Genomic DNA, 14301 nt, shown 5'->3' with positions numbered 1-14301 from the left:
ACACATGGATAGTGGACAACCAGTGGACATAATTTACTTGGACTTCCAGAAAGCATTTGACAAGGTCCCGCACGCAAGGCTTATGAGTAAATTACTAAGTCATGGAATAGGAGGAGAAGTGCACAGATGGATCGGCAAATGGTTAGAGAACAGAAGGCAGAGAGTAAGCATAAATGGGAAATTCTCGGACTGGGAGAAGGTGACTAGCAGCGTGCCCCAGGGCTCTGTTCTTGTTCAATATTTTTATAAATGACCTGGAAGAGGAGACAACATGCAATATAATCAAGTTTGCAGATGATACAAAACTATGTCTGGTGATGGGCTCTCAAAGGGACTGCGAGGATCTTCAGAAGGATCTGAACCAGCTGGAAAAGTGGGCGATAAAGTGGCAGATGAATTTTAACGCAGACAAATGCAAGGTAATGCATCTGGGAAAGAAAAACAAAGAACATGAATATAGGATATTGGGTGTGACATTAGCCAAATGCGAACAAGAAAGGGATTTGGGGGTACTGATAGACAGAACCCTAAAACCATCGGCTCAATGTGCGGCGGCGGCGAGGAAAGCAAACAGGATGTTGGGCATGATTAAGAAGGGGATCACGAGTAGATCGGAAGACGTCATAATGCCACTTTACAGAGCAATGGTCAGACCACACTTAGAATACTGTGTCCAACACTGGTCTCCATACATTAAGAAGGATATAACTCTGCTGGAGAATGTGCAGAGGTGAGCCACGAAACTTGTCAGAGGTATGGAGAATTTGAGCTACAAAGAACGCCTCAGAAAACTGGGATTGTTCACCCTCGAAAAGAGAAGACTGCGAGGAGATTTGTTAGAGACTTTTAAAATATTAAAAGGATTTGATAAAATTGACCAGGAAACAGCATTACTGACATTTTCAGATGTGACACGGACAAGAGGTCATAGCCTGAAACTGAGCGGCAGCAGGTTCAGGACAAATGTCGGGAAGTTCTGTTTCACACAACGAGTGGTGGGTGCTTGGAATGCTCTCCCAGAGGAGGTTGTGGCAGAGACTACTGTTCTGGGTTTCAAGCGCAAGTTGGATTCACACCTTCTTGCAAATCACATCGGGGGATACGGGAAATCTGGATCTCCAATAAGGAGCACCTAACTGGGCCTCCGCATGTGCGGATCGCCGGACTAGATGGACCTAGGTCTGATCCGGCGAAGGCGTTTCTTATGTTCTTATGATTACCATTCTGACTGAGACTGTATTACCACAGGATTATGGAAGTTATTGTTTTGCCCTTTTTACAAGTTCCTATGACTGATGTTGTTGGAAACTGTGATGAATATGATTTGTGGAGCTTCTCCCTAAAGATGGGGTCTTTTGAAATACATTAAGGAGTTTTTCTGTGACACTGTGAAGACTGGGAACTTTGTGTTTATTGGCTATAGGAGCCCATGTACCACTGGCACTCCTAGGGAGGCGCAAGATCAACAGCATGTGAAGGAAGCCATGGTATGTCCTCGGGTATCCACGACCCCGCCACAACAGCCTCGAGAAAAATGTTTCATGGGATTGTCCAGTTCCATATACGGAGAGCTTCATGACAAAGGGAAGACACCCCATGACTCCCTGTTTGTTGAAGTAGTACATAGCTACTTGATTGTCTGTTCTGACAAAAGGACTTGGCTGAGAAGATGATCCTGGAAAGTTTTGAGAGCACTGCAGATAAGCTCAGAGTTCCAGAAGATTGATGTGAAGGGAATGTTCCCAAAGGGACCAGGCCCCTTGAGCACTGTTAACCTCTAAGCTGTGCGCTTGTGTGCGCGCACACAACTTGCCGAACCCGCGCACACAAATTAAAATAGCGCACATAAAAAATAAATTTTTGTCTAAAATGATTTTCACTGCTAAAATTAAATGTTGCAGAAGACTAGCTGTTCCGATTTCCCATTTATCACATTTATTGAAGCACTATAATATAAATTTTAAGTCATTCACGTGATTCTGTTATCTTTGGCAGTTGAACTTGACACATCATGTGCCCCATAGGGCCATAGCCTATGGCCCATAGGATATGAAACACTTCCGATTCTTTGACTTCCTGAAGTTCCGCCATATTGTTTATTTCGTGGAATCGTAGTGTGCAGCGTGGTACTGCAGTTGTATAACTGTATTCGTTTATTAAATTGCAAACAGATATAACTCTTAAAATGTCTAAACCGCAAATGATGAAAAGTGTAAAACGCAAGAGAGCTGCAACAGCTTTTAGGTCTGAATGGCTTGAAGAAATTGTTGAAACGGAGACACCGGAATCTCGAAATACAATGCGTGTTCGACTGTATGAAATATTTACCTATGACGAAGACGATGGAGTTGTGTGTTGTTATTGTCAAGATGCCAAAGCAACTGGAAAATTCTCTACTGGAAAATATGGGATGATGTTTGGAAACTGGACTTTCTAAAACACCAACTATCAAGTAAATCTCATACCAATAGTATTAAGAAACTCAGAAGTAAAAATCCGAATTTAAGAGGGGGACTGGTTAACATGTCGCTTGAAAGCCCAACCAAAAAAGAAAACAGGCAAATTAGTAATGAACGGAAGCGTTCCAGTCCTGAGAAAAATTAAGGTTCTTGTCGACAGTGTTGTGCTGGCCATTAAGATGAATATCTCAATGCTCTCTGTTCAAGATATCAATGAGCACATGGCGAAGTATGTTAGTATATCTGATAGCTGGAGAAGCAAAAATTATGCGTTTGAATTTCTTGGAATTATCAATGGAATCGTGCAAGATGATCGTATGGCAGACATTAAATTTTCAACGTATCATACGTTAACTGTTGATGAAAGCACAGACATTTCTGTCAACAAGTACTTAATATTCTGCTTTAAGTATTGGTCAATCAATTCAAATGAGTATAAGACATTATTTGGTGGGATGCTACAGTTGGAAGCATGTGATACTACATCAATAGTAATAATATAAAACACTTTCACGAGAAAAAACAATAAATGATGTCAAATATTACGTGTAGACAGTGCTGCTTTAGTCTAAAGCAGCACTGTCTACACGTAATATTTGACATCATTTATTGTTTTTTCTCGTGAAAGTGTTTTATATTAATACTGATTTTTTCACGGTTCCGAGTATTTGTGCTATACTACATCAATAGTAACAGCAATTAGGGAATTCTATAGGAAACATGAACTTGACCTGAATAAAATGGTTATGTTCACCTCTGATGGTGCCTCTTATGTTGGGAAAAATAGATGGTGTTGCAGCACAGCTGAGAAGACATTCCACATTTAGTGCAGCAACATTGTGTTGCACATCGGGAAGATTTGGGACTTTCTGATTCATGGAAAGAAGTAAAATTGATGAAAGAAGTAGAAACTGTAATGAGAACTGTATACACGGTGTTCTGTCGGTCTTCTACTAAACGATGCATCTGAGTGTAAATCAATTGCTTTCAGACCTCTGAATGAAGTGCACTGGTTATCTAGACACTATGCACTTAAAGCAATTATTCGAAATTATGATCGCCTGTTAAAATATTTTGAAGAAGACAAAGATAATGATCCTATTGCAAAGTACTGCTATAAGAAGCTGAACAGTTAACAATTTCATATTACACTTGAAGTTTTGAATGATGTCTTATCAGAACTGACTTCCTTAACCATGGCATTTCAAAAACGTGGTTTGACACCATTGGAAGCTTATCATCTTGCACAGGGTAAATTGAACAAACTTCAAATGCAATACTTAGGCGACAAGGTTAAGTGAAGTGATAAAGTCAACAGTCTTCTTGACAACAGGATGAGGTCTGGAGAAAAAGTTTCAGTGGATACTAATTCCATATTAACCTTCATCAACATCCTAGGTTTGCATCTGGGTGAAAGATTTCCTGAAAATGAAGTTGAGGAATGGTCTGCTTTTGATTGTACAGCAATATCACAATGCGACTTTGACTTTGGAAATGGACATAAATCTCTTTGTTTAAAGTATAAACAATTTCTTCCGGAGGAAAGTGTTGTTATTCAGCAATACAATGACTTTAAATTCCATGTTGCAGAAAAAAAATCAAAAGCAATCTGATAAACAGCTTTCCAGATATGACGAAATTTGCATTTCAGAATGATCAATTTGCAGATTTAGCAAAATTGATGGACATTGGTGCCACATTCTTAGCATCTACCGTATTTTCACGCATATAACGCGCGCGTTATACACGATTTTTACAAACCGTGCATAATCTTGCGCGTTGTATAAATTTTTTTTACATCGTTCCCCCCCCTCCGACGTCCGATTCACCCCGCAGGACCGCTCGCACCCCCACAGTCTCCCGACCTCCCCCCCCCATCTCCTATCGTTATCCTGCTGCTTCCTCTTCCGGCGGTCCCGGCCCTTCTGTGAGCCCTGCGTCTGCGCTGCTTCCTCTTCCGGCGGTCCCGCCCTTTCTCTGACATCAGAGAAAGGGCGGGACCGCCGGAAGAGGAAGCAGCGCAGACGCAGGGCTCACAGAAGGGCCGGGACCGCCGGCAGAGGAAGCAGCAGGACAACGGTAGGAGCTTCTACATGATGGGGGGAGGTCGGGAGGCTGTGGGGGTGCGAGCGGTCCTTCGGGGTGGGGGTGCGAGTGCGTGCGAGCGGTCCTTCGGGGTGGGGGTGCGAGCGGTCCTGCGGGGGGGGGGTGAATCGGACATGGGGGGGCATCAGGCTTTCAGGGTGGGGACAGGACTTCAAGGGGGAGAGGAGAGTAGGGGTGGCCAGAGGAGAGTCGGGGCGGGCGAAAGGAGAGTCAGGCGGCGACGGGAGAGTCGGGGCGGCATGCGCGGTATACGGGTGTGCGCGGTATATAAAAATTTATTTACATAAATTACAGTTTCCCGCGCGCTATACCCGTGTGCGCGTATTACACGGTTGCGCGGTATATGAGTGAAAATACGGTAGTTCAGATTGTGAGCGTGGTTTTAGTCTATTGAACAATTTGAAGACTTTTGTATTTCTATTTTACTTGAATTGCTTATTTTACTTGAATTACTATTGTATTTCTATTTTACTTGAATTGTACATCGCTTAGAAATTCAATAAGCGATTTATAAAGCACTAATAAAACTTGAAACTTGACTAAACAAAGGAATCTTTTACATTTAGAGCATTTGGAAATGCTGATGCGTGTTAAAGAGTCACCTTCAAGATGGAGGCTCAACAGATCTTGACAGAATTTATTTGGACTGGATAAATATGAAAGATCGCAGGGAAAAACTTTGAAAACTAAATTGCTGTTATTTTCTAAATTTTAAGTATAAAGTACAATGATACCTTATTTATAGGTAGCGCTCAATGAAACATAATTTATGTTTATTGAAATGAGACTTTATGTTACATAAAGTGTAACTAAAATTATATTGTATTTTCATTAATTCAGACTAAACTCAAAGACCTGCCCATAAATGCCCATAACTGAACTCTGGGCCCTCTGGCAATCATTTTTATAGCGCACACAACTTTAGTTTTTCTTTAAAATGCGCACAGATGAAATTTTTTGCGCACACAGCCTATGAAAAATTAGAGGGAACATTGTGCTTGAGTCTGGAGACCATTGAGATGCGCTCCCCACGCATACAAGGAGGCATCCATTGTCAGCACTTAATGATGTAGAGGTACATGGAAAAGTAACCCCCTGGATAGATGTGCTGGCTGTAAGCACCATTGCAGGGAGCGACGGAGAGGTGAGGAGGCTTTGATTCGACGAGAAAGTGAATCAGTTGCTTGAGACCATTGGGATGCTAGAATCTGAGATGAAGTCAAGCAAAAGGCACCACATGCACTGTAGTTGTCATGTGACCTAGAAGCATCATTTGTTTTGCTGAAATCTTCTGAAGAGTGGACACCTGAGCGCATAGTTGAAGTAGTGTCGTTTGACTCTGTTCAGACAGGAATGTCTGCAGACAAGGTATGTCGAGTACTTCTATGAATTCTAGTACCTGAGTAGGATGAAGATGTGACTTTGGATAATTGATTTCGAATCCAAGAAGATCCAGAAGGATGACTGTAGCCTTTAGAGCCACTTGGACTCTTTGTGGTGAAGCATCCTTGATGAGCCAATCGTCTAGGTAAAAACTTGCTTGGAAACCGTAAGAATGGAGAACTGCTGATATCACCACAAGGCACTTGGTAAATACTCTGGGAGAGGAGGCCAGACCGAATAGTAGCACTTTGTACTGAAGATGAAAGTGACCCACACAAAATCAAAGAAACTTTCTGTGAGCAGGGTGTATGGGGATGTGCATGTAGGCCTCCGAGATCTAGAGAGCTTAGCCACTCATCCCTGTCTTTGCAGTGAATAATGTTGGTGGCTGGAATTGATATTTAAATGGTGGCTCCTGAGGAGTGAGATGAGTGAAATGGAGAAGCTTCGTCAAGCAAAGTCATTTCAGTTAAGTTGCCACTATATAAAATTGGTTAACATAAGGAGAAATTAGGTTCTTACCTGCTAATTTTCTTTCTGTTAGCTTGTAGACTGGTATAGTCCTTACGAATGCCTATATACCTCACTGCTACTAGCAGGTTGAGACTGAGAATAAACTTGTATATCAGAATAGCTTCCCCTCTTGCAATCCAATCCAGTCTGCTGAATAGCCAAGCAGAACCTAGGAAAGACTTCAACTGAAAAAAGTATAACACACTCTGAAAAGGAGTGTAAAAACAACAAACACTGGTAAACTACTTTTGGAACTTGTGTGGAACTGAATCCTGGTAGAGAAAACATTCCCACAGCTCACCAGCTAAGCCATAGCTGCTGTTCTTACTTCTCGGCCCTAGAAAAATTCTAGAACCTGCAGAAAAAACAAAATCTGCACGAGCAAAACAAAAACCCGCAATCACCGCAGAAAGACAGACAGGGTGGGGGACTATACATTACATTACATTAGTGATTTCTAGTCCGCCATTACCTTGCGGTTCAAGAAGATTACAAAAGGAGTTATCCTGCCATTTCCAGAAGAATTGAAGAGTAGAGCGGGGGTTGCTTCAGAGAATTGGGACGAGTCTTGTGGTGTTAGTTTTTCTTCAAGGATTTCTTGAATAGCATGGTTTTTATTTCTTTTCTGAACGATTGGTAGTCTAGTTTTGCTGCTTGTGTGGCTAGAAGGTCATCATATAGACCGGTATAGAACGGTGAGACTGACCTCGGTACCGGGAAAGATGGTAAGCGCTGATAAAGGACCGCATCATTGATCACCTTGACGGACATGGGCTGATGAGGACCAGTCAGCATGGTTTTAGCAAAGGTAGATCGTATTTGACGAACTTGCTGCACTTGTTTGAGGGAGTAAACAGGCAGATAGACAGGGGCGACCCGGTCGACATTGTATATCTGGACTTTCAGAAGGCGTTTGACAAAGTTCCACATGAATGACTACTTTGGAAAATTGCTAGTCATGGAATCGAGGCTGAAATACTCACGTGGATTAAAAACTGGCTGGAGCATAGTAAACAGAGAGTGGGAGTAAATGGACAATACTCGGACCAGTGGGATGCCGCAGGGCTCGGAGCTTGGACCTGTGCTCTTCAACATTTTTATAAACGATCTGGACATTGGTACGACGAATGAGATGATTAAATTTGCAGACGATACGAAGTTATTCAGAGTAGTGAAGACACAGGGGGATTGCGAAGATCTGCAAAGTGACATAATCAGGCTTGAAGAATGGGCATCAACATTGCAGATGAGGTTCAACGTGGATAAGTGTAAAGTGATGCATGTGGGTAACGAAAATCTCATGCATGAATACAGGATGTCCGGGGCGGTACTTGGAGAGACCTCCCAGGAAAAAGACTTATGAGCTATGATCAACAAGTCAATGAAGCCGTCCACGCAATGTGCGGTGGTGGCGAAAAGGGCAAACAGAATGCTAGGAATGATAAAGAAGGGGATCACAAACAGATCGGAGAAGGTTATCATAATAGGGCAGAGTACGGTACTGGGGTTTAAGAAAGGATTGGACAATTTCCTGCTGTAAAAGGGGATAGAGGGATATAGATAGAGGATTATTGCACAGGTCTGGACCTGTTGGGCCACTGCGTGAGCGGACTACTGGGCACGATGGACCTCAGGTCTGACCGAGCGGAGGCATTGCTTATGTTCTTATGTACCGGGCAATGGTGTGCCCTCACCTGGAGTACTGCATCCAGCACTGGTCACCGTACATGAAGAAGGACATGATACTACTCGAAAGGGTCCAGGGAAGAGCAACTAAGATGGTTAAAGGACTGGAGGAGTTGCCATACAGTGAAAGATTGGAGAAACTGGGCCTTTTCTCCCTCGAACAGAGGAGATTGAGAGGGGACATGGTCAAAACATTCAAGGTACTGAAGGGAATAGACTTAGTAGATAAGGACAGGTTGTTCACTCTCTCCAAAGGTAGGGAGAACGAGAAGGCACTCTCTAAAATTGAAAGGGGATAGATTCTATATGAACGTAAGGAAGTTCTTCTTCACCCAGAGAGTGGTAAAAAGCTGGAACGCTCTTCCGGAGTCTGTCATAGGGGAAAACACCCTCCAGGGATTCAAGACAAAGTTAGACAAGTTCCTGCAGATCTGGAACATGCTCAGGTAGGGGCTAGTCTCAGTTAGGGCACTGATCTTTGATCAGAGGGCTGCCACGTGAGTGGACTGCTGGGCATGATGGATCACTGGTTTGACCCAGCAGTGGCAATTCTTATGTTCTATAATGTAGGCATCAATTTTTTTTTTTTTTTAAACATGCATCCTGATTGGTCCGTTAGATGGCAGAAGGACACCTACCACTGCCAACAATTGGGAAACCATTTTGAAAATCAGGCCCAGAGTGTATATAGACTAATACAGGCATATATATACAGACTGGTTATACACCCCTGAGCAACTTTTCCTTCCCCTCTACAAAAGTACACCAAGCGGATATAATTGGAAATAGTGAATATATTGTTGGACTTGAATTATTATGGTAAACCTGGGACAGTAAGTCTTAGCCTATTAAAAGAAAATTAGATGTGCAAAAATAATCCATTTGGAGACACTGCCCCAGATAGCCTACAGCGCTCCATGGCAGGAACAAGAACCTGTGTAGCGGTCTTGGTCTCCATCATGCAGATGCACATGTGCACTGACCTGGGCTTCTACTTCCATGGCCAGAAACGTGAACATCTCATGCAGCTCCTGGATGCTCTTTTCCAGCTTCAAGATCTCTCCGTGCCTTGCCTCAATCTCATTCAATGCCTGCTTTGTCACATGTGTCTCCTTCAGGATCTATGGGAGGTAGGCAAGAAAAGTGCTGTCAGTATTCCTATTACAAGATTAATGTGAGGGCGAGGAATAAAGTATTCCTGTTTCATTATGTGTATTTTATTGTTATACAGTGGTACCTTGGATTACGAGCATAATCCGTTCCAGGAGCATGCTCGTAATCCAAAATGCTCGTTTATCAAAGCAAGTTTCCCCATAGTAAATAATGGAAACTCGCTTTGATACGAGAATCTCAGCGAGAGGGAGAATTAGAAGGGCTTGAGCATGCGCAGATGCATGCTCAAAGCCGGCAGAGACTGGGAAGAAGAAGATCTTCAAGTGGCACCGGCACTTGTGGGCTGCGTGCCGGTGCCAAAGGGGGGTGAGTTAAAGTTGGTCGGGCGGGGGGTTCCTGTTCTCGCGGGGGGGTGCCGATTCGAGCAGGAGGGAGCCCTTTGCGAGCGAGGGAGAGCGATGCCGGTTATTGGGGGGTGCTTGCAAATCGAGTCAACACTCGGTTTGCGAGACACGTTTTGCGAGAATGTTTTGCTCGTCTTGCAAAACACTCGCAAACCGGGTTACTCGCAAACCAAGATTTGACTGTATTTACATTTGATTTCATGCTTACCCTCACCCTACCTAAAAATCATATTGCCCACTAGTCACCCATCCTGTACAGTCCCCCTTCCAAAGCAACATATTACAATACATATTATTTGAATATCCCTCCTACATAAACTACCCAATATAAAACACAACACACTCCCTCACCCTAATTCAAATCTTTAAAAACCCACTAAATATCAGCCCTGCATTTCTGGCAACATGTCAGCATGCTAGAAGTAAAGTAGGGACCAGGCAGGTCTTAAGAATGGGGTGTAAAACAAGGCCTGAACAGAAGATATATGGAAAAAAGTGATATCTAAATATAAACAAAACTTTAAAAAGGGTGGTGGTAATAGAGCCATCTTACTTATTAAAATTTCTTATTATGTGTCATGTAAAATTTAAAGGTGGTGATTTGTTATTTCTTGAACTTAAGCAATTGTTGGAACTTTTGGTGCCTTGGGAGGAAGGTTGACAGCGATGGTAGTTCCCTTTGGTTAGCATTAATCTGGCTGCCACTGTAAAGGATTCATCTGCCTTGTAGTTAGGGTCTTTTTTTCCCTTTTCTATATATATACACACAAGTTTCCTGCTCGACTGCAGCAATATTCTGGATTAATTAAATTTATTTACTGTTATTAATGGGTTTTCCCTGTATTTTTATGTCTTTTTCTGATTTCTTTTTCAAGTACATGCTTGAATATTATATTGAAATTCTAAAATAATTAAAAAAAAAATCTTTGAAAAGGATGGGATATCTGAAAACAAAGTATTTATTTAAAAAAAAACACAAAACATATAAAGTCTAAAGAAGTCACAGATGATCCTCTGCAGTACTTTTACTCAAATGATTCAGGTTTCTTTACACAGGACTTCAGCCATGTCACGCAAAGCAACTCAAAACTTCATTGCTGCTTAGGCTTTACATCAAATCATCATTGGTTCCCCTAATTAAATTTGCATACATCCCTTTCTTTTTAAAAAAAAATGCACTCTTCTACATCATTTCAAGTGTTTTATATCTTTTAAAACTTTTACATTTATACTTCCTAAGAAGGGCTATTTTGAACTCCTTTAAGGAGGAGATACTGTAAATGTGTAGTGGTAATGTGATCCATTTCAAAGCTAAAAAATAAAAAGCCCTATGTCTGGTAGATTATAAATGTGTGTGTTTGGGACCAGGGAGGATTACCAGATAGTCATTAATGGGTGAAGAGCATTTGCTGGGCTATAGGAAATTGTTAAGGTAGCTACTTTGTTCAGTGACCCTATTATAAGCCTTAAAAATAAGAAATGCTCTGTTTTACTGGGAATAGTTTATATTCAGACACTCTAAGCTTCCAAAACAATTCTTATCAATTCTTTAATCCATGATTCTTTGAGCCTCAGTCCCACCACTCTACCGCCTCAAAATGCTCTCATTGCGGTGAGCTTTACATGGTCATTTCCTCACTGGTTCATTTCTACTTAGTTTTTACTTTTTACTTTTCCCCATTGATTTTAAAGTGCTTGTGCGTTTTGCTATTGCTACTCTTTATTTATTTCATTTCTTTTAAAGTGCTTAGTGCAAACGAAGTGCCCCCTGAAAAACCTTGTCACATCAGGATGAGCCATTAGCGAACTGGAATCACCGTGCGCTCCGAGAATAAGAAAGACCTGCCACCTGTACCTTGAGGGATGCCACTGCTAAGCTCTTTTCCAGCCTGGGTTGTAAAAAAGCCAAGACCACTGGAATTGGAGCACCCAACGGCTCCACCTGGTCTGTGGCACACCATTGGTGGAAAGCCTACCAAGCCTTGGCATAAGCCGCCGGAGTAGAGGGCTTCGTAGACTTCAGAAAAGTGGCAACCACATCAGAATATCCTCGGTGCCTCAAGGCCAAGAACTCAAGAGCCAAGCTGTAAGACCAATGAGCTGGGGGTTTTCCATAGGAACAGGAAGCTTGAGCTTCTTGTCCTGCTGAAGACTGACCAGATCCGCATACCATGGATGGTGAGGCCAGTCCAGTGCCACTAGTGTCACGAGGCCCAGATGATAAGCCAAGGTGGGAATACATAACGAGTTCCCGAGCCAACCAAGGTTGGACCAACGCATCCAGTCCTAAGATTCCCAACTCTGTTCTTCGACTGAAAAAGTGCTTGACTTTGGAATTCTTGGCTGAAGCCATCAAGCCCATCATTGGTCTGCCCTAGCGAGTCACAATGAGATGAAACGCTCTGAGAGCGACCACTCTCCCAGGTTCAGGATCTGACAACTGAGAAAGTCTGCTAGTACATTTTCCACTCTGGCCACATGCACCACAGAAAGAGCCAGTAGATGCACCTCTGCAAACCGCAACAGCATCTGAGCTTCCTGATTTATGGGAGCGCTTCTGGTGCCTCCTTGTCGATTCACATACGCTATCTCTGTGGCATTGTCAGAAAGCACCCACACTGCCTTTCCTTCTAGGGTGCTTTGAAGAGCTCTGAGCACCAGTCATATGGCCTAGAGTTCGAGCCGATTTATTGACCAGCTCCACTGATGGTGAGTCCATAGCCCTGGATAGAATGATCACCACAATGAGCCCCCAGCCCGATAGTGTGGCATCAGTCATGAGAATAATCCACTCTGTGATCCTGAGAGGCACGCCCTTTTCAAGAGTAGCCCCCTGACGTCACCAGAGTAGACTGTTCCATGCTGGTTCCATCCATGGGAGGGACATCTGAAGGGGATGATGCTTCAGAGTCCATCAAGACAGGAGGTACTGTTGTAGCAGTCAAATGTGCGCTCTGGCCCAGGGTACTACTTTCAAGGAGGCCGCCATGGACCCCAACACCTGAAGGATACTGCCAAACAGTGGGGCTCGGGATTGTCAAAAGATCCATGATTTGTTTCTGGAGCTTCTAGATGGCTCTGGATGACAATCACTTCCTTGGAGCATGTTGAACCAAACTCCCAGATAGTCCAAGGTCTGGGATGAGGACAGCTGACTTCTTGAAATTGATAATCCAGTCCAGATGCTGCAGGAGAGACATCATGGTCTCCACTACTTGCTCGCACTCCAGCTTGGGCAGCGCTCGAATCAACCAATCATTCAAATATGGGATGAAATAGGACCCAAAATATCTCAGGAAAGGACATATATAATCACTATCAAATCAAACTTATGCCCTATAAGTTGACTCTCTGACCACTTAGCAACCAGGACACTGCAAGGCCCACCCACCACACAAAAACTTACACTGTATCATACATCATTCACTCAAAGAAAGAAAAAAAGTAGAGAAAAAGCCTCAGTTAAGCTTCATAGGGCAAAAAACTCCCTTTATAGAGCAAGAGCAGGTGAAATCACAATCACACCTGTGGTAGATAATCAGTGGTGAAAAAAGCACTGTAGCAGTCCTCAGGGGAACCACCCATATGTATTATGCACACCAAAATCAATATCCAAATTCAATTGTGTAGGAGAAAAAACAACACATCCATAAAGTCTCAAACAATTTCAACACAAAAAGTGAGCACAGAAAACAGAACATGAAAACTTAGCTGCAGACAGTGTCCAGGCTATCTTCCAAGCACCCAAAATCAGTGCTAGCACGCCCAAACAACACAGCCAGTTGTGCCCGATGGGGAAATCTCCATTCGCTATGCTGCGTCAGGGGTAAAGCCTTCCTGCATCACCAGCAAAAAGGCGAGGCCATCCATGCACTGAAAACACATCACATCCACACACAAAGAAACAAAAAAGCTTCTGGTGTAGAGAATCTCCTTGGCGGTCAGCTGTGAAACAAACCCAGATTCCTCCCACAAAGTCAGCAAACCAATCACAGACCATCTTCAACCAAAGAACCATTCAATCCGGGCATTCAGCACAGCCGGGTGAACAGATCGCATTGTATAGATCCACCTCTCTGTCTCAGCTGACGCCTCCAATCATCGCATCTAGCTGAGTACGGGAGATGTTCAATAACACAGCGCAGGGACTCAAATTCATGTTTGGCCTCCAGGCAGTGTACCACTAGGGGCTCCTCCAGACGTCTAGTGTTCAAGTAGGCTCATAAAATTGCTCAGAATATATGCAAAAAAATGTAGGTGTGGAGAAGTCATAGCACCCACTTTTAAGTGATATATGTATAGCTCTTTTTGGGGAATGGGAATAGATAAGAGCCATTTTTGTGCAAATATGCCTATTCCTGGCATATATTTGCAAACAATTCGAAGCAGGAGTAAATGTCCTGGTTGCTGAGTGGTCAGAGAATCAACTTAAAAATGCCTGATCTTTCAGGCTCATAAAATTACTGGACTCGAATTACTTCAAAATAGGATTGGGTGATATCAATCAGTGGGGATACTCTCCTGTCTAGCTATATTCAGCAATTATGTTGAGAAAAGGGTTTAGTGTATTAGCATGAGAGCTCATTTCTAAATCAGTTCTGAACCTTTAAAACAGTTTCTAGAGCAACTGAAGGATG

At 42.9% G+C, this 14301-nt stretch overlaps 1 protein-coding gene across 1 annotated transcript in view; it reads right to left on the bottom strand.

Annotated features, from left to right (window-relative positions):
- The window catches only part of STX4 (syntaxin 4), a 74568-nt gene that overhangs the window by 18146 nt on the left and 42121 nt on the right, over positions 1-14301 (bottom strand). Inside the window, exon 8 of the mRNA XM_033944245.1 lies at positions 9131-9268. Coding sequence (XP_033800136.1) covers positions 9131-9268 — 138 coding nt within the window. The remainder of the gene's footprint in view (positions 1-9130; positions 9269-14301) is intronic.

This window comes from Geotrypetes seraphini, chromosome 5 (genome assembly GCF_902459505.1).
Source record: "Geotrypetes seraphini chromosome 5, aGeoSer1.1, whole genome shotgun sequence".
NCBI classification, from domain to species: domain Eukaryota; kingdom Metazoa; phylum Chordata; class Amphibia; order Gymnophiona; family Dermophiidae; genus Geotrypetes; species Geotrypetes seraphini.
This window is presented reverse-complemented; position numbering and strand designations above follow the sequence as displayed.